The sequence below is a fragment of the Hesperophylax consimilis genome, chromosome 2 (genome assembly GCF_061612785.1).
Source record: "Hesperophylax consimilis isolate HC1 chromosome 2, BYU_Hcon_1.0, whole genome shotgun sequence".
Classification (NCBI taxonomy): Eukaryota; Metazoa; Arthropoda; class Insecta; order Trichoptera; family Limnephilidae; genus Hesperophylax; species Hesperophylax consimilis.
Genome location: NC_142837.1, coordinates 24,955,348 through 24,976,147, shown reverse-complemented (window position 1 = coordinate 24,976,147; position 20,800 = coordinate 24,955,348). Strand labels below are relative to the sequence as shown.

Sequence of the window (20,800 nt, the reverse complement as noted above, 5' to 3'; positions counted from 1 at the left end):
TTTCTGTCGTTTCAACTTGTTAATAATCGCACTCAATATAATAATATTATATATATGTTATGCTGGATAACAAATGTTCATATACTTTCGCTTGGATGTTTTTATTTTATTTTATATGTGAGTCGATCGTCAGTTGTATGCACCATTATCTTTAATGATAAGAGTAGAAAGATTTCAGGTTAATCCAAAAACATTAATGCATGCCTATTTTACATTTAGTTTATCAACTCTTCCAAACATGTGGACAAAAATTGAAAAGTTTTGGTCTTGCAAATCCTTTATTCCATTTAATTAGCTTAGGCGACGAAAGGGAGCTACTATATGGATTTGGGAGATATCGCTCCTTAAAGTTTGTTGTACAGAAGAGGAAGAAAATTAAATTATAGAAGAATTAAATGTCCATAAGTAGATATCCTTGGATGAGTGACATCTCTTGACAAAACATAAAATTTATGCGTAACTGCCATTTCTGAACTAAGTTAAAAACCTTGTATGAAGCCAATGACGTGTTTGGTTCTGCCGCTGAGAGTTCCGTTGTGACCACTGTTTCCGTTTCATACATTGTTTATGAGAAAGAGAAAAAGGTTGCAACAAAGCTAACAGAGGTTTACTAAACAAAATGTAAGGAAAATAGTGTTTTCAGAATGAAATGTCCAACATATTATAAAAGACTATGTTAGCATTGGGCATGATAAGTTTAAATGAATTGTTTTGTACAAAATCACATACCTAGTGTTCTCTTCACTTTAGTATTCACATTGTATATACTCGTATGATTGTTAGAGCACCATGCGCACATATTTTCACCTAGATTATCTATTAAAAATGGAATGTGGAATTATGTGGAATGGAGATGCACAGTTAGCCAAGGATCAAGATGTAATGAAATGGTGATTGATATAAATAATTCCTTATTTGCTAAACATCATGATGTACAAACATAAATAAATTATGTATAAATTTCTATACTCTATTCAATATTCCAAAGTGCAAATCAATTTATTGTTTTATAACGAATTTCGAAAGTGTTGTAATTAAATCTCTGTATTTTTTCTGATACACTGGTAGTAAAAATAAACTTTTAACTTTTACCTACTTATTTATTTATTAAGTCATTGGTTTATATGGGCAATTTGAATTTGGAACATACTTTAATGCAAAGCATTTGACTCTCCGGAGTTGTCATATTAATAATTCAACAAACATTATGATTTGTACTGAGGTAGGTATTGACAAAAGTCTTTAGTGCATAATTTACTTTATGCCCCTAGTACAGGACCACTTGGCCTTTGCACTAGAAATTAGTAGGTTTTGCGTTTTGCCAGAGGCCTCTGAGGAGTGTTTCCTTTTAAAAGAACTCGAGTTCTAGTCGTGGGTCCGGGTTCCGAGTTCTTGGGTACGAACTGTGTACTGGGTGCTGTGGCGGGTTGCGGGACGCAACTAGTCGTGGGTCCGGGTTCCGAGTTCTTGGGTACGAACTGTGTACTGGGTGCTGTGGCGGGTTGCGGGACGCACGGTTGCGGGTCCGGAACCGCACCAGGACCTAGAACCTATGTACAAAAAATTTTATAATTTTTTTTTTTCTTTAAAAAAATTTACAAAACATAGCTACACGCATTATATTTCCAAGAGTTAAGAAACTCAATTAAATTAATCAAATATTAACTGAGACTGAGGATTAGTTTTTTTTACAATCACTCAAATAATTTTTGCTAGTATTGAATTTTAAGTGCGTGCCAGTCGATATTATTATTTAACTAGTTAACTCATCGGTAACAACAATCGCATATTACTCCCAATATTATTGAACAATAAACAAAACATAAAAACTGAATCAACCACTATATATGTAAGCAAAGGCTGACGTGTCACTGAGAATTCGAGTGACACGGAAGCGGGGGAACGCTGTTGCCGGGAAGCGATACTGCCAAGCACTGGGTACATATTAAGTGGCATTCGGGTCCGAGTTCTCTGGGAGTGGTCGATTTGAAATAGGAGTAGGAGTGGGATTCCGCTGGGAGCCACTTCCTGCAAAGGACTCGGGTTCAAGAACTCATCCCAGCTGAACAATCGATGGCAATCCGACTATTGCCAGTTTTCATGCACACATCAAAGGATCTTGACGCCAACCCGCCAACAGCGTTCACATGTTGGCGGGTTGGTGCCAGTGTTGGCCCAATGCTCTGGGCTAACGTGTACTAGGGGCAATACTAGAGGTATTTTTCCATATTATCCATCTAACAATTTAATCAATATTTAGAATAAATCGTTATGTCATCAATGTTGTCTCCGTGATATTAACCAACAAACATGGACGTAGCTTATTTACCGCCACATACGATGGAACACTGCATTTCTATAAAAAAGCCTACTACCCACTAAACCAAAACACATGTTCCATTTATCAAAATATGTGAAATACAAAACGTAGAAAGGTATTCTCTTCAATAAAGTAACTTGCGAATATGTATATCTATTATTTGTGGGGATACGCCTGTTTTATACAGATTGTTTATATAAATTAAAATTAAGTATCTTTCTCCAGCTTTTAAAAATTTTACGTCATTGTTGAAGATAATAACGAATTATGAATAGCCCGTTGCAATATAAAATTGCCAATCGGAATGTTGTTAAAAGCTCGAGAAATGTTTGTAATGTGACAATTGAGAGTCTTAAAGAGTGAATTCATAACTTTTCTATCTTTTGTGTAGTAACTAATCAACAATTATTCCATAATATGTATGCTTTATCTTTCTAATTCAGTATTAGACGTTTAGAGCGTGTTGTCCTAGATTTCGTTCTCTATGTCTTAAATTTGTAATTTAATTTCTTCAATGTTGTAGGCAGTGCAAACCACAGCCATCCCAGCCTCTCCAATACAACGTCCATCAACTCCATAGCAACGGATGTGACGTGTACCCATCTGCCAGACTCTCTGGATGCCAAGATAGAGTCGCTGCTGAGGGATTGGCATCACAGTCCTGATCTACTGTTCTCTATTCATCCCATAGATGGCAGTTTCCTTACATGGTAAGTGTGATTTGCGGGATAGACAGGCCGGCATGTGCACGGCATGTTGGTAGGCTGATGTAAACGCAGTAAATCGTCACAGGAAAGCGATACTGCCGTAACAGCTAAAAAGAATTACGTGAGAGTCCAAAATTTGTTCAAATTAAGAATAAGAATTGTATATTATTTCAACCAATAGAAAGAATCTTTGGTGGTTTATAGTAGGATGAAGCAAGGAGTGTATGCCAAAACAACTTTGTTGCGTTCCACACTTTCAGTTTGATCTTCTGATAATAAATAATGATTGTGATAACTTTGTGTGCAGGCAAGTGGAGTGGCTGGATGAGTACCACCCCGGCTCCTTCCGCCAGGCGCAGGTCTCCTTCAGCACGCGGATCCCTGGTGCGTTCCCTCTTGGAGACGCCACCACCATGTCTACTGCGGCCGCACTCTACCACACGGCCGGCTTGCTGCTGCACGTTCGCCAGAAGACAGCCAAACAGGAGCAGACGCCGGCCACTGGTAGCTATCCAGAAATCCAACAAATCTAAACAGAATTCAACTATCCTAACTAGAATTCCATTAAACCTAACCAGAATTCCATCAAACCTTTTGGTTAAGGTTGTAGTTACATATTGTAAAACTTTTACTTGAGGTTCCACATAGTGGAACCGAGAGATATGGTCGAATACCCAATGACAACCCTGGTGAATTTCTTTAAAGCGACTGGGCTTTGTTTACGGAAGCTATGCAAACCCACATCAATTTGAAACTTCTACATTATCCTGTTCTAAGGCCTCTTGCTATTAGGTTGTGATGTGAAATTTTTCAAAGTTAATAACTACAGTAGAACTTAATTCAAAATCTACAGGACATCAAATTTCGAATTAGCAAAATCCCATGTTATTGAAATTTGAAGAAAAAAAATGCCAAAAATTGAGTTCCTCGGCCGCCCCATCAAATTCGAGTAGGTTCTTCTTATTGAATTCTTAATACGACTTATTCCTGCGTAAATCTAATTTTTGCAGCCGATTTTCAAATTCAGATATTCAAAGTAATTCGTAAAAATATTTCCGCGTAAATTAAAAATTCGTGGCCGATTTCTGTTGTAGCTTGCCTTTTAAATTCAGATATTTGAAATAAATTTGTAAAAATACATCACATTTCTGCATAAATCTAAATTTCAGCGTAGTTTTACCGTCACGGCGAGTTGTACTGTATCTGTTTAATGCCTTTATTTACATATATCATGTTTTCCCCTGTACTTTTAGATCCTATGGTGAATGAAGTTTCCACTCCGCTGGCCAGTGTCCTAGAAGAAAAAGAAGAGAATGAATGGCCCCAACCAGGAGAAGATGGAGAGGAAGATAGAGACAACAAAGGTTTATAAAAATACAATTTTCCAGAGATTGAACACTATAAGAACAGCTGCTCTAAACAATGAAGTCATACTTCAATTCAAAATTATACTCCAAGCCATCACCTGCTTTATCTAGAATTTGATCTACGTAGTTGTCGTATATGTGATCCATCGGCGGCGATCCACGTATGCTGTTGCATGTGTGAAACATGAAGTTTCAATAAAACACATACATTGTATAAAAACGTGACGCATGGTGTGATAGATTGCGTTGAAAAGGCCAGGGAAATGGTTAAATGGTTTTTCTTTGTTTCAGAAACTGACAAGGATGGAAAGTCAACAGAAAAGGAAAAAGAAAAGGAAGATAATGACAAAGACGCCGACCTCCTGAGCGCCCCGCCCTGCCCTGTCATCTCCATGGTTACCAACCACGCCAACGGTACCCTCAACCTTTGGCAACTTACATTCCAGGACAAGTCTAAATTTTCTTCGGTTGGTATTATTCGCTTTTATTGTTACACACTGTGAAACCCACTTACAAGGTTTCCCCATGATAAGTTTTCATGCAAAGTTCTTTTTTTTCTGTCCTCTGAAGGCAAACATTAAAAGATTTATTTCACTTATAAGGTTTTCCGGTTCATTGAAAAACTTTTTAACCCCTGGAACGCCAACACATTTACAAAAAAAAACTACTTAAGTGCCGGGAATTTCCGAGCATTCGATTTCTGAATTTTTTGGTAAAACGCATAAAACAAACACTTATGGCATTTTTGAGATATTCGAATATCGTAGCAAAAAGCGATGCATTTGACAAGTTCCTCGGAAACAGATGGGTGACATTTTGTGAATGACGGTGAAAGCATTATCTTAGCTTGTTACTGATCAGTAGAGTGGATCCCGGGAAAGTTTAAATTTATTCATATTAATTTTGCAAAGTGAGGGCCTATATTAAGGGCGCCTGGCGTTCATGTGTGAAAACCATCTACCCACTCTGGGGGCGCCTATCACTCCATTGGATAAAAGAATTTCACTGTATTTGCAGTGTTTGTGAAATGTTGAGAATTGAATACAAAGATCGCATCCTAAGAGTTTGTCCTAATGATATATGTATGTTGTTGTAGGTGTTATCCATCGGGCACGCATCCCGAGCTTCTGGTCACAGGTTCAGGGTGAACGACATCACCTGCCACCCCGTCCTACCGTTGTTGCTGACCACTAGTCACCACAACATTGCAGGTTTGTATAATAAGTCACTTAAATACATATTATCTATACTCCTAACCTTACTTTGTCCTTTCTCCTTACATTCTATTATATATGCTGCCACTTGCCTACTGGCTATAGATTGTTTAAAATTATAGAATAAACAATACAACCCTAGAAGTGGCTTCCATACAAATTTGAATGGAAACAAATTTCCATTTAGCCCAACTGGCCCAGCGTTACACTCGCCTGAAATGGTATAATCTTCATCCCACTTGAATTTCGAAAACACAGTTTTGTACAGAAATATAGGCCCAGAAGGCAATGTGGCCTATATTCTTCATTCTATGTTTAAATTAGTATAATCAACATGTAAAACAAATTTCAAGTGAAACTCTTTTGCTGTTATGCACAATAGGTAGGTACTAAATATTTTCTAAATTAGGTAAATAATCTGTGCCGCCAGTACTATAATAAATTGTACAGCGCCCTTGAGGTGATTTTCCACAAAAACGGCGCTCTACAAATTATCCAATTATTAATAGGTACATGATACATGTACCATGTACCTCTGTACCATGACCAAATTGACAATCCTGATGATATCCACCAAATGAAAGAAAATAAGACATTAATGGTCACTTTGTGTCAAAAGATAATAATAATAATAATTACATGATATGTGTTTAGTTTTTTATTTAATTCATTTTGTTTTTTACCATACTGGTTTCACACTTGTACAGCCGTTTTCAGACTAACTAGTATGACCAATCTTTTTTTCCATATCTCCTCAAAGGAGGCTCTGAGGCAAATAATTTCCCTTAGAGCCTGTGTCATCTTTGGGAATGCTGGAATTAAGGAAATAAAGTAAAGGTGGTTCTGGGAAGGAAAAAAGTAGGAGGAGTGGGTAGGAATCTGGGGATCATTGCGTGCGGGAGTGACAGATGTATGAATCTATCCCTCCCACTGCAGTGCTAGGCCTGGGTTGAGAGAGTGCGGCTGGAGAGGTGAAATTTAACCCAATTGGTGGACAGACGCCGAGACCTGGACAAACCTCACCCCATGATGTTTGTAGAACTCCATCGTATATTATTTACAAATTTATTATTACATCTCTTCTTGCATGGCTGGGGAGACTAGGCATCGTAGTCACTACCGCACCGCGACCAAAAGAGCTCATTAATCATTAATATAAAGCCGTCCCGAATTCAGACACAGCTTCAGTAGCCCCGCCCAGCCCCCTGCCGGGCCATCCTATCCCGGCCCACGACACGGACTCCGGGGTCAATTCGCTCCATCCCGCCAGGCCCGAGGGCTTCTGCTCGGAGCTGATCCTGTGGAGGGTGGATGCCGTGGGGCCGCTCAGTAGGTCCGGCGGAGTTGGGGAGCTGGCCAGGATAAACTCACCCCATCCCTCGGCTTTCAGCAATGTGGCGTGGATACCTACGCTGCTTCCTAGGTCAGTATCTCTTTATAAAAGAAATAAAATAATACAGTAATACACACACGCTTCTATTTGTGTTTAAAACAATTATTTTAGTTTTAATGAATTGAACATCTGTAAAAAAATGTAATTTACTTTAATTTTTTATATAACATTCATTATGAATATATCATTATATTATGTGATATATAATATATTTTTATATATCATTCATTCATTTTATAATTTTAACTGTGAATTGGGATGGCGGAATAATAGTCAGCAGACAATAATTTAACACAATCTATTGAAAAATATATACATACCACAAGTATGAATCATTGAATCATCCTAATTTGTATTATTATTTTGTAAATCTGAATTGATTTACACTGGAATGTTGTATTTTTTCAAATTTATATAGAATATCCGAGTTTAACCTGTCCGGTGGTGAGTTTCTGGAAAGAAAACGGTCCCGCTGGAGGGAGTTTTTTCAACAATCAAAATATAGAAAAAAATAAATGCCACCTCGTAGAGTATAAAAAAATAAAAATAAAATCCTTAGAAACTAGCACGAAAAAACAAATACTAAGCTATTTAGAAGGAAAAAATAAAAACAATTTTGCAGAAATCGCCAACCATCGAAATCGGAGCAGATTTTTGTTTTTACTTAATAAAAATCAGATTCACTTACCACAATTTTAATGAAGCCAAGGGGGGAAGAACGACTTTTTATACACACTAACATATACGTATTATTATTTACACTTATACTATTGTATTTTCATTATAAAAATTAAACATAGGTATACAATGTATATGCAGTCAATAATTACGATAAAAATAACACTATTCTAATTATTATGTACACTATCTTAGGAATAAAATTGTCTTCACTAACTAATACTGCTTTTTCGTATGGTAGTCTTCGAAACATGGATATACGCAAAATGCAAGATTGCAGTCGGTGCACATATATTTCGTGTCACTTCTTTTTTGAGCTCGAACTGCTGTATGTCTACACACATGGCATTGTCGTTGAGTTCAGTTTCTAACGGGAATATTTGCTCTTATACCTGAGTTAGTTGAATCGAATTCATGAATAATGGGCGTAAACTTACCCTGATCCCATTTACGATGATCAACTTTTCTCTTTTTGGATGTTGAACAACTAGGGAAAGTTTCATCCCCATCAGATTCGTCGGATGAGCTATCTGAATGTATTGGCAAATCATAAAGATCCTCGTAAACATCTTCATCTTTACTTTCTATTAAAATGTCAGCAATGTCTTGTTCATTCAAAGGGTTAACCATTTTTTTATAAAAGTAAAATATATAAATTGAACTAGTTATCAATACGAATCACAAAGTCAAATCACAGTAAAACACTGTCCAAATTATGAATAACCTAAAATAATAAAATGTCAATGATAATAACACTTTGTAGTCGGGCGTTTCAAACAATAGACTCTAGCCTATAGCGGATGTTTTTTGCGATTAGCACAAAAATATATCCTCATCCCTTTCGTTAGTATCTGAAGAAATTTTTGAAGGGTAAAAGAAAATATCAATTAAATAAATTCCACTAAAAACACATCTGTTTTGTAACTCTATATATCATAACTAAAGCACGTGTATATTAGCGCCACTCTATCTTCACAAGTAACGAGTACCGGGAATACATCCAATTGCTAAACAATTTTTGTGTTATCTCTCATTCAGGAAATGATTATTGTCATAACATCCTCGGGATTATCTCATAAAAGTAAAGGTCCAATGAATTTATAAGATGCCATAAAAATATAATAGGTACTCATATTCCCAGTTCAACTAACAAACAATCTTTGAAATTTAACACGATAAAATTGCCTAATTATTACGCGCAATCTCTCATTGAGCTGCGCAAAAGTATGTGTGTACATAAAAGAAACAACGGCTTATCTTTTTTTTGTTACATGTGTGTGTAGTTTGTAATGTCTTCAAGCGTTTAGATTAAATAGTCACGGGAAATAATGGGGTAACTTTACCTTCCTCGCCTTTGAAGTGGAGCCGGCGTAAAGGATATTTTTTCCCGTCCCGCCGATAAGCACCAGTCGGCCGCGAGGAAAAATACCATTCCCGCTCATAGTGTGTATACAGTATAACGAATAATATTTCAAATAGTTCATAACACTAAGATTCACTATTGAATTTTGTTCAAACTGTCAAAAACTGTATTCAAACTGAAAACAAACACTGTCGGTACAATATATGTAATAAATATTCACATTCAAACACGTGAGGTAATTTTTAATGCAAGATGATTAGGTTATTCAGTGTAAAAACAAACAAAAACCACAAATTTCACTTCACAAAAGACGTCGCTCGCAATACAAATGTTGTTTACCACCAACTGCCAGACGGTGACGTCACGGAATATTTTAATTGTGAATAACTCCGTTGGTAATGTACCTAAATCGATAAAAACTTTTGCAAGTTATGACAAATTGTCCCTAGATAGCAGTAACTATCGGTTTTCCGGAAGAAATTCAATAGTTAATTAATTTTAGGCGCAACCGTACGGGTACGGTCATACTCCTTACGAGGATTTTTTTTCTCACCGTACCTGTACGGTCATACCACCGGACAGGTTAAAGGGCCAGCCTGAGCATTATCGGCCGAGAAAATTTATGCGGAAATATGTTGTATTTTTACGAATTTACCTATGAAGAGCTTGTTGCTAAGATAATCTGCTGCGAAATTTTCCGCACTGTATTATCTGTTGTATTTAAAAAAAATTACTTTCAATAACTGAACTTAAAGGGCAGACTGCAGGAGTAATCGGTGCGAAAATTCAATGTACTCAAGAATAAGTCCTATTTACTCCGAAGATACTACCCTAAATTTGAAGGGCCGTGGAACTTGATTTTCAGGTTGAGATCTTGTTCTGAAACTTTTAATCTTTTCATTACAATTTCATAAACTTATATTCTACGGAACCATCCCATACTAAAATTATAGTCATAGTTTATGATGGCAAAATATTAATTAAAATAAACTAAACCGAAGCGAGAGAGATATATATACTTATCAACTAAATGGCGAGAGACCGATTCCCGGCTGCTGAAAATGAGGAACTGCAGTTCATTAAAAAAAATATATACATCAATGACCTTCTAACATAAATATTGAAACTTTTTTATTGTTTTAGTCTGTTTTAATAGTTTTTTTAATTGTTCAGGTCTACCAAAAAAGCTTTAAATCTATGGACGTGACCCGTGACCTGTCTCAAAAGGCCTACTTTCTTTTTTCAACCGGCACTGTATTTTGTATGGGAGTCGATATGTTTTTGTTATTCTTAAGATTACCCATTTTTCACATTGAAGAACATTAGGTAAAATGTTAGCATCTCGTCTCTAATGTTTTTGTATTGAATCAAAGAGCACAAATGCACCCATGACCGTACCTGATAAACAATTTACCGGTGTTTCAGAACCTGCATTAAAACATTTTCATAGTTTCAAATGTGAATGTGGACCGGAGTTGCCAATGCATATGTTCTTAAAAACCCACAAGAGATGAAGAGTTTTTAAAATTAATCACAAAATCCAGGAGTTCTTTACATCCAAAATGAAACAAAATTTTATTGAAACTAGCATTTATGTTTTATTATCTAATCATTTTCGGATTTTCTCTTTCATTCATATAGACTTAAAATTTGCTGCGAACGAAAACGAAATACAGTGCGTTCTCACAATTATTGTAAATATTATTTTTCAATATGGTTGGACAATTAAGAAATGCCCAGAATCCTCGTATTTCCCCCACAAAAAAGTTCTCCCCCAAAAAACCAAATTCTAGAAAATTTTTCAAATTCCCCGCAATTTGGCGAACTTTCCACGAATTGGCAACCCTGATGTGAATGTTGTAGACCATAGATATATATATATATATATATATATTACTCATGTAGACTGGTTGTGATAAACTGCAGGTTCAGTTGTACCAACCAAAAGGTGTATTTTATTTGTTTTTAAATTACGATTTATAAATTCTATGTAATAATAATATACAGTAAAACTTATCTTTTCCGAATCAGTGTTTGTTGATCTATATATATATTTAAGCCATATTCTTTTTCTCTGCAATTCCTTATTGCAGACTTTTTTCATTAATCTGGAAGAAGTAAAGATAATATTTGAACAGATAAATGGAAAAAAAAGAATAAGCCACATTTTAAGCCCGGGTTGAGTACCATTTGATCTGTGGGAATTATGTGTTGAATTATGGGATCATTTTGGGAAATTTTGATTTGAATCTTGGGTGGCGCTCGATCACGCAGGTGCGTCACCCGTGCCGTCAGCTTGACACTCCATTAGTTTGCATCTGTGTCTTATAGATTTTATTTGTTTTTACGGTTCTTTGTCTAACTTCGTATGCAATAGTTCTTTTAAAATGTAAAAAAACTTGAGGTCACTCAAATTGACTGATAAAATACGATATTTAACAGTATAATAACAAATGTCTGTTGGTTCACATCGCTCTTAAATGCTCTACTGAAACATATTTAATTTGTAGCATTTGAGTTTTTGAATCCATTGTTATCAATTCTAACCTCACTTTAGTTACAATATCGTTTCGTTGTGTCCACAGCACAACTCTGGGCAACCTGTCCAACTCTCCGTCAGCCTGCTTCGTGGCCAGCGATGGAGAGAGTCTGCGGGTGTATCAGGCGGTCATTGACGCCAGAACTCTGCTGGCGGAAGTGGCCAGTTCTGAGCGGCGTTTCCGAAACGCCAACATGGTTGTGAGTAATGAATTTTTATTCTTTTCTAGTAAATTATTCTCCTGAAACGGATAATTATTTGTATGCAGCTCAACGGTTCCATGATAAAAAAGAACTTTGAAGAAAAGTGAAAAAAAAATACACTACCCTAAACTCTAACTTAACCTAACCTATTAACATATTCCGTTTTAACCAGTTTAAATTTGAAGCATGTAATTGTTTTTCAAAACCAAAAAAAGTTTTTTCTTGCTTGTAAAGATTAATTATTTTGTTCTATATAATCACTTTCATCAAAGTTAATCCATTCAGTACCGAATTGCTTGTGAATAATTTGGGGTTTGATTACCTATATAATTTAATATCTAAAGTTGCCATTCTGTTTTCATCTAAAATTTACTACAGTGGTTTAGTGATGCCATCTATGAATAATATGAAGTTAAACTTGTGGTGTTTCAATTGATTAAAGATCTGTTTTGGAACCACTCTAAGGACGGGTTGTTTCGGAGAATTTGAACAATTCATCAAATTTCAACGTTCATTTTCAAGCTCTGTGAAAGATTTTTTCAAGTTCTGTTTTTATTTCAGTTTTGTCAAGCAACTAGCCTACAATGATATAGTAACAGAACTTGAATAGGACTTTCACAGAACCCGAAAATGAACGTTGAAATTTGATGAATTGTTCAAATTTTCCTAAACAACCCGTCCTAAATCTTAAACCTCTGAAAGTTATTCACCTATTGTTTTGAAATTTTGACACAGCGTTGCATTTGAATACGCTATGTTTTTATATATCTGTGACAGATAAAAACATGTTTTTTTAAACAGTGTTATCTGTTGGACGTAAAAGCAACACGCGCTATTGTTTCTCTATTTTCACAGACAGACTCAGCCACAGCAACGCGTTGCGGGGTATAGCTCGTTATTATATATAGTTAGTTATAAGTGCCAAAAACTCTTCCAAAGGCTTCACAGTAAAAACATACATTTTTATAAAAAAAATTTATCAAGTTTAATTTGTAGTACTCCATTGGTACACGTTGAGGATTTCAAATTTTTGTGTTAGTAGAAAATGTTGCAATGATGATGGACTTCAGTGGTTTGAAGTCGCTATACCTGGATGGGAATTCAACGCATTTTTTCCACTCGGCTACTAGCCGGTTAAGCTGATAAGTTTTAAAGGTTTCCGTTTTAAATAATATTAAAATATTTTCATTTAGAAGAATTTTCATCTAAGTATTGTTGGGATACTGACTCCGAAAAACAAAAATCAAAAGCATTTATTGGTTTGCGCTTCGATCTAGAAAATTTTTCGCCTGCGACACTTTTTCTGTGGTGAACGGAACAATTCATATTCCACTCCCTTCACCCACACCACATGCTTACTCAAATTGAGAATACCATAAAAAAAAACTCTACCCTTTTCCGTGTAATTGTGAGAGTAACTAATTTGCCACTCCCTTCGCTCTCGTCACTTACTCCAGTTTGGGATGTTGTAGTTCCTCAGGGTTCTGAGATTATTGAAGAATTGGCACTAATGTGCGGCATGTGCAACTCTTTTTGAAGTCTTATTTTATATTTAGGTTTTTAGATAATTTACACAAATAAAAAAAATACATTGATTTTTATTTGACCATTACAAATGCATAAGAATATTTTGGTCACCTTCGTGTCTCAAAAATTGCCCTGTTCATAAACTCGAGCAACGCAGGGTACACTTGTGCGTAAATATTTCTAGTTTATTCTGACTACTTCCTTGTTGCTCCCCTGTTAGCTCCGTAAAAAAAATTAAGCTGCCCTCCCTAGCTCGGAAGCTGGCGACGTCACTAAAACCATGATCGTTGTTTCTGCTATCGTGGTACGAGAACACGTCGTCAGATGGAATGCAGGAAAACACTTCTTCTTCTTTACATATAAATTTATTAATTCACAATATAATTGCAGAGGATCTTATTTTCCTATGCTCAAACTTAAACTGAAAGAAATAAAGGTCTAGTTTCCTTTATTCTTCAGTTTTCTCTAGGTTTACATAAACCTAGTAATTATCTCACAACTGACTGCGTAGGTACGCATGTACTTACCAGTTATTTCAATACTGCCTTTTTTCTGGGAGGTATCTGTATTTAAACTAAATTTGTCGGTAAACAACATTCTTGAACATAAAAGATAATGCACTTAACTATCCTAAATAATACAGACGTGTCTTAAACAATGCAAATATTTTAAAGGGATTATTTTAAGGAAGATGAAACTTTATTTGGGGTTTTTATTACTATGGGACAGGGGTGGGAAAGGTATTGGAAAATATTTTTAGGCATAATGGTTTAACTAGGGTGATCATAAAATGGAGAGCGAACAGCTCTATTTGAAAGCCGCCGCCGCTTGAAGTAAAATGTCACGAATTCTTAAATCATAAATGATACATAAACAAGACAATATTTTTATAAAAATACCAGGCCAATGAATTGTTTTATTGTAGGGTCGAATGTGCAAATGTGGGAAACTACGCTAACTTTGAAAATACGAACTGTGGGAACGGACCTGAAGGCTAAATTTTATTGAGCAATATGTAAAAGTCGCATTCTGGAAGATCCAATCGTATTCAAAGTGCAGTTATAAAATCCAAGATGCGCTGGAAAAATCGGAGGAAACCATTTTCATGTGCTGGGTGTATTTTTAATCAAAGCTCGGACTCGCACAAATATTCAATATTGAGTTAAAAGAAGTTTTGTCTTCTAAATGATGTTTTAAAACTTCACTTGCGGATAAAATATATCAAAGTCGACAATGGTGCGGCCTACGGGTGGTAATACAAACATCCAAATCGCCACCCACGCTGAAAAGGATCCCCACCCCTGCCTTAACCCATTCCATCCGGAGTTATTTTTACTGAAACTGACCACCTGATAATTAATTTTTGGCGAACTTATCCTGAATTTATTTATGCCGTCAAAATTCAATAACTTATATGTTTTTGTATTTATTTAATATAATTCTTTTTAAATTATGTTGACATTGAATCACTCTAGGTACTTATGTAAAAAAAAAATATGTAGACAATGTCACTTAACCTCTCAGAAAAAGACTTTTATTTACTTTGTGTTCCTTTGCGAACTGTCAAAACGTGAAAATTTTTGTGTTATTCACGAGTTTTGTTAAAAGCTTCATAACTCACGTTTTGGGAAACGTAGCCTCATTCTAAAAAATGTTTTGGAAAGATTATGAAATTCACTATCGTATTGTTTTGTTATACGTAAATATTTGCGTTTCTAAATATACATTTTCTGAAAACGTCAAAAATATGTAAAAATCGCTGACCATTATTTCAAAGCTGTGAAAAATGTACTTTTTTCTGAGTATCATAAAGAAATAACACTTTATATATTGAAGAAATATAATTAAAAACTATTAGTCACCTCAAAATATTAACCGTCCAAACTAAAATATTTCTAATAAATTATTTAGAAACGCAATAAATTATGAACGAACAAGATGACAGATCCAATCGACTTAGATAATGCACCTCTACATTCCATAGATATTCTTGAATACAGACGTGTAGCGTTATTCATTATCGATACTCTGTTTTTTAAATCATGGCAATCCGTATACTAGTGATGGAAATAAATCAATTTTTGTAAAATCTCGCGCGTTTACGTGAAAAGACGTTCTAATGTCTTGACCGCTATTATCATATTTACGTCTTTTGACGTTCTAATGTTCTGAGTGGTTAAGAAGTTTCTATAAATAAATAGTCTTGATTTGTTTGGGGGTATAAATTATGGCCACCCGGAGGGAAGGCCTTGTTAGATAGCGACCATAAATTGTGGCCGCTCAGACAAATGGGATAAAGCAGAATTTTGATGAAATTTTGAAAACTTGACATTCAAAATAAGTGGAAAATTGCTGTCTGCATCTGATTTCTAAAAATTCTGCATAAAACCCAGGCAACGTTGAGGACTTCAACTAGAAGATGTAATTTTGAAATATGATACTTTAAGGCGATGCACTACGTCGTGTAATATTTTATATCAAGCCGCTATCAATAACACCCCTTACGTAGATGGCAATAAGGTTTAAATTCCCGTTTAACACCATCCGCCTGTTTTGATTTATGCAAGAAAAAAACATGGCCAAAAAGAGCCTTTTATTTTATTTTGTGGATGTTCAGGCATAAATATTTAATTTTTTTCTGATCATTTTATAAATAACTTAATTTTCCACATTATAAAATAAAATCATAACCGAATATGGGTTCGAAAGTAGGAGATTTTGAACTTTAAAGCAGTTTTCATAGGCCTTATACATTATTTTTTTCTGGGCTTATAAAAAGACTTATCTAAAAAATACTCGCTAATTTCAAAGGCCAAGATGTATTCTACTCGCAGTATTTAATTAAAGCAACTGAAACATTTCTAGGCGACCAAATTTTCGAACCATAAACACATGATTTTGCATTACTACGTAGTGCATCGCCTTAAACCGAAAGAGACCTACACCCAACAGGCAGACAGAGTTCGTACGCAATGGTTTTAATCAATATAAATGTATTTTATATCCTTGGCATGCAAAAAGTAACCTTCATGATTATTGAAGTCATAATTTACGTTTTGAAATTAGTATTAAATAGTTATCTTAATTTCCAGGACTCTATGGTATCGATATCCTCTGAATCCTCAGCGGAAGGTGTGATCCACCAGACGCCCCTCCACGATCGCATCAAGATTGTCAGCCAGCAGTCCACTGCCCGGCCAGGCTGCGTAATTCGCCTGGACGCGATTGCAGACGCGACGCACGACTGGCAAAATACGCAACTGCTGCACGTTTTCCAGGAACAACTCATCACCGGTATGATTTACTTTTATCTTTGTTAATCTCCAAACATTGCATGAAATAGCTCTAGCCGTGTTTGATGATCAGATCTGAATAGCCAGGTACTTCCAAATCTTCCTCATCTCCTTTCCAACCCCACTCCATAGTCAGATGATGCCATAGTCCCATTGGCTCCGGTCAGTTGAGTTTCTTGTGCGGTATTCACATTAAAAAAATACTGACATCGACTAATGAGAAATAACAATAAAAGAACAATTATTACACAACATTTTGAAAAAAAAAAACTTATAGGAGCTTGAACAAGCAGTATTTAATTAAAACCTTGTATGCCTAATCACAGGAACTTATGAGGAATTCAATTGTCATGTGTATTTATTATTTATTATTATTATTTGAAAACCCAAAAAAATTTCACTTATAAATATTATGAAAGCAAATACATGCTGTTACACAACATAAGTATACACATGCCATTTCATTATTAGATTCTTTTGTGCCGGTTCAGCGTTGGTGTAGTTAAACCGTCCTTACCTATGCCACGATATTAAGTCAAGCTTCTCACTATTCCGACCTTATGTGCCATGTAATATTTAAATTGCGTTTATACATAAGTTGGGGACGGTCTTTAATTTTTTTCTCCGTTTATACTGAGTGGAATTTTATTTTTCAGGAGAGCGCATAACCCAGAGTAGCGAAGAGGTCCACACGGACGGAGTGACAGGCCACCACAGGGCCCCGAGCCTCATGGAGTCAGAGCTAGATGCCATGGTGGACCTGCAGCAGGCCTCCGTGTTCGAAGAGCCCTTCTACATCGTGGTGCTCGAGAGAACAGCCACCGGTACCACGGTACACATGTGGCGACTTGTGATAGCGTCGCAACCTGATTCTGCTGGTATGATAATCGGTTTATTTATCTAATTTAGTCAATTTTTCCATTCTATTTTTATGGACGGAGGCCGATGAATTAGCGCAGGAAGGAAGGGCTCCCCTAGAGGTGCCTTGTCTATGCGATGGGTCCCCGACCAATAGAACAAGTGGAAGAAAGTGTATATATGTATGTAGTTTATTTTTTCAGCTTTGGTACAGCTTCTTTGATGTCACTATGTTTTAAGATTACGGGCAGCGTTTTGTTACACTAAGCCAACAGTATGTTGTCTCTAGCTCACTGCATATTTAGGTATAATCTACCATCAGCCTTTACTCTTAAATGTAATTTAAATAACTGTGTGTATTTATGAAGTTATGTAATTTAAATAACTGTGTGTATTTATGAAGTTATGTAATTTAAATAACTGTGTGTATTTATGAAGTTAGGTAATTTAAATAACTATCTAATTTGGATAAATACTTGTATTATTAACATTCTGATTTCGGTTTTTAGTGCATGGGTAATTAAAAATAAAAAAATAAATATTCCTGCGTAACGCATAAACTTTTAATTTTCAAAATTTTAACTACTTATACGCGATAAAGTATGTACCAAAATTACTTTATGAATTAATAATTCTTTATTCGAAATGCGTATTTGTTTTGTTTAAATGCTTGATAGATTCTTAGATGAATTAATAGAGAGAAGATACATTGCTGAAGCAACACGTGTTCACATATATATATATATTTTCATTGAATGGCTATCCTTGTTGTGTAGGTGAAAGAGTTTTTGTTCGATTAGTGTGAATGTAATAACATTTGATAGATGTCGTAATTTTTACTAACATAACATTTTTTTACTAACGTAAAAGTTTACTAACATTCGAAATGTAAATTTCTTCTTTGAAAGATTTACAACTATCCCGAGGCAATTATTTTTTTTATAAATACTATTTAACAAATCTTACAATTATAATACCCTAAGATTTTTCACAGGTTTGTGCTAGTTATATAAAAGACAGAACTGATGGACGGAGAAAGGAGAAAAGAGGATTCAGGAGAATATATTTAAGACATGCAAGTTAAAGGAAGAGGAATGGCACGAAATCAAATATTCATGTTGGGCCTTATCAAGATTAACCTTTTGAACGCGTTAATTTGCTCCGTTTTATCTATACCCGTACGCGGTACATATTTTCAAATACCTATGCACGCAATTAAATGTCAAATTATAGCATTCTGGCATTATTTATTGGACTATATAGACAGAACAGATTATTCTCCACAATATGAAAACAAATCCTCGTGTGTCAACACTCTTAGATGTTTATAAAAACAAAAACATAAAATTTCATACAAAGACGTACCGTATCTTTTGAATGTGGTCCCGCCATTCACTCGCCGTGTGTGTAATTAGGCCACTGCGTTGATAGACATAAGTGGGACACCATGATCACTTATCATTTTTAGTTCTGAAAACTTTTTCTCAAACTCTTTTCTAAACTCAACACTTAAAAATAACACATAAATTTTATATCACTTAATAAATATTGTTTTTTAAGCACTTTAGAGGAATCTCTGTCTGTCACATTTTTTTGGAACTATGGTAAACTTTAAAACAGGGTTCGATACATAAAGACACACCACATTCTTTACATACGTATCTCGTTAACTGCATTTTTTTATTTTTCAATCGGCATACACGACATCGTCTACGCGGTTTTTTTATTTTGCCAGTTGATGGAATCAATTCGGCCATATGCTTAGCGGCATATTTAGGCAAAACCCGAAACGGGTTGAGGTGGGCTGATGTATTAGGCTCTGGTATTTGAGAAATCTCTTGTTTATATTTCTCAACTAGTTGCATAATAACCGCCATTGTTGAATTTTCTTTAAGTTGTACAGAAACGCCGGATTGAAAATCATCAAATTCGTGTACTATTGGAATATGAGGTCCAGACACCCAGGAGTGTAGCACTTCTTCACTTACAGACTCATTCGCTTGAGTTTCTGTATCTGAAAGTTCCGAAGGTTCAAATTCATCTTCGGACATTTCATAATCAGAATCCAAAACGTTCAATATATTTTCAATTTCATCATCTTCCAAACTATGGGCCATTTTTTATCCGAAAAATCAAATGAATTAAAAAAACTAAAAACTTGTGAACGTTTCCTAATAAATTTTGAAATAGTATATAAAACACGAAAATAACACGCACTTTAGTAATATATAACTAATATATATATATATAACAAAATATATTTAAATTAATAAAGTATATAGTAAAGTCAATAACTCAGTTTTGTAACACAGTAAAATGTTAAAAAATACGCGCAATCGGCACAATATGGTCACTCGTGGATACAGTAAAATTGAATTTGCTAGACGAAACACAAGAAATCAAAAAAAAATTGATTTCTGAAGTGAACAAATTAATTTGAATTTTTCGTAATAATTCAATATTACAGCAGAACACAGAATGTTATCGGCGCAGATTCCACAAATCAACTCGGCGCGCGCAAGCGCAGATAACATACTAGTACTAACGCCATCCGGTGACAAAATTGTGAACTAAAGCACTCAAAGGCGCGAAGAGGCGCACTTGATTATGGATCTTTTTTTATGAAATACAATTTTATTTTTGAGAAATACTTGTAGATGTCAGCATCGTGATAGTTCTACGAATGTCCAAGCGAGCAAGAAATACATTTATGACGAAAGGGCGCTGGAATATCGGCCGTCAAAGTTTCCGTATCAACTGTTGATACGGCCGCGTGTGAGTATAGACTTTTTGCCGTAACAACAGTTGATACGGCCGCGTGCAAAAGATTAAGAATACCCAAAGGCTGTAAGAGACGATGTAAATTAAGCAAGTTGTGTGTGCTAAAATAGAGTTGTCTGGCTTTTCATTCTCTTCAGAAAAATGGTGTTAGTTAGTTGTATATTTGGAATTTGGCAGAAGACAATCAATATTTCACCTGCCCTTTAAAAGCTTTTATGAATTTTAGCATGTTTTCTGATTAATCTATTGGTAACTATTGTTACAGTGGACGTCCTGACAGGCAGCATGATGTATGTCCCCGACAGTGCGCTGATCCAGGATGGCGATGAAACAGAGGGAGAAGCCGGGGCCACGGGAAGAAAGCGATCTGTATCATTGGCTGACGCAGATGCCATCACTCTCACTCCTCCGTCTTCTCATGTGGTCATCACTACTACTAAAGTATGATTCCAAGATATATAATTTAGTCGGATTCATTACTTCGCACGAAGAAGCAATAAAGCAACCTGACACTCGGATACAATTTTAGGTATTTAAAGTAGGCATTAGGGCAACAT

General features: G+C 35.4%; 1 protein-coding gene across 12 annotated transcripts in view; it reads left to right on the top strand.

Annotated features, from left to right (window-relative positions):
• The window catches only part of Rbcn-3A (rabconnectin-3 alpha), a 140,739-nt gene that overhangs the window by 38,344 nt on the left and 81,595 nt on the right, over positions 1-20,800 (top strand). For 10 of the 12 annotated variants that reach the window (XM_089641812.1, XM_089641809.1, XM_089641814.1 and 7 more), the window contains exons 11-20: positions 2,844-3,030; positions 3,335-3,531; positions 4,281-4,391; positions 4,686-4,861; positions 5,491-5,605; positions 6,770-7,031; positions 11,628-11,781; positions 16,404-16,605; positions 17,261-17,482; positions 20,509-20,684. In XM_089641812.1, coding sequence (XP_089497938.1) covers positions 2,844-3,030; positions 3,335-3,531; positions 4,281-4,391; positions 4,686-4,861; positions 5,491-5,605; positions 6,770-7,031; positions 11,628-11,781; positions 16,404-16,605; positions 17,261-17,482; positions 20,509-20,684 — 1,802 coding nt within the window. The remainder of the gene's footprint in view (positions 1-2,843; positions 3,031-3,334; positions 3,532-4,280; positions 4,392-4,685; positions 4,862-5,490; positions 5,606-6,769; positions 7,032-11,627; positions 11,782-16,403; positions 16,606-17,260; positions 17,483-20,508; positions 20,685-20,800) is intronic. The other 2 variants (XM_089641798.1, XM_089641834.1) reach the window with 1 other exon arrangement.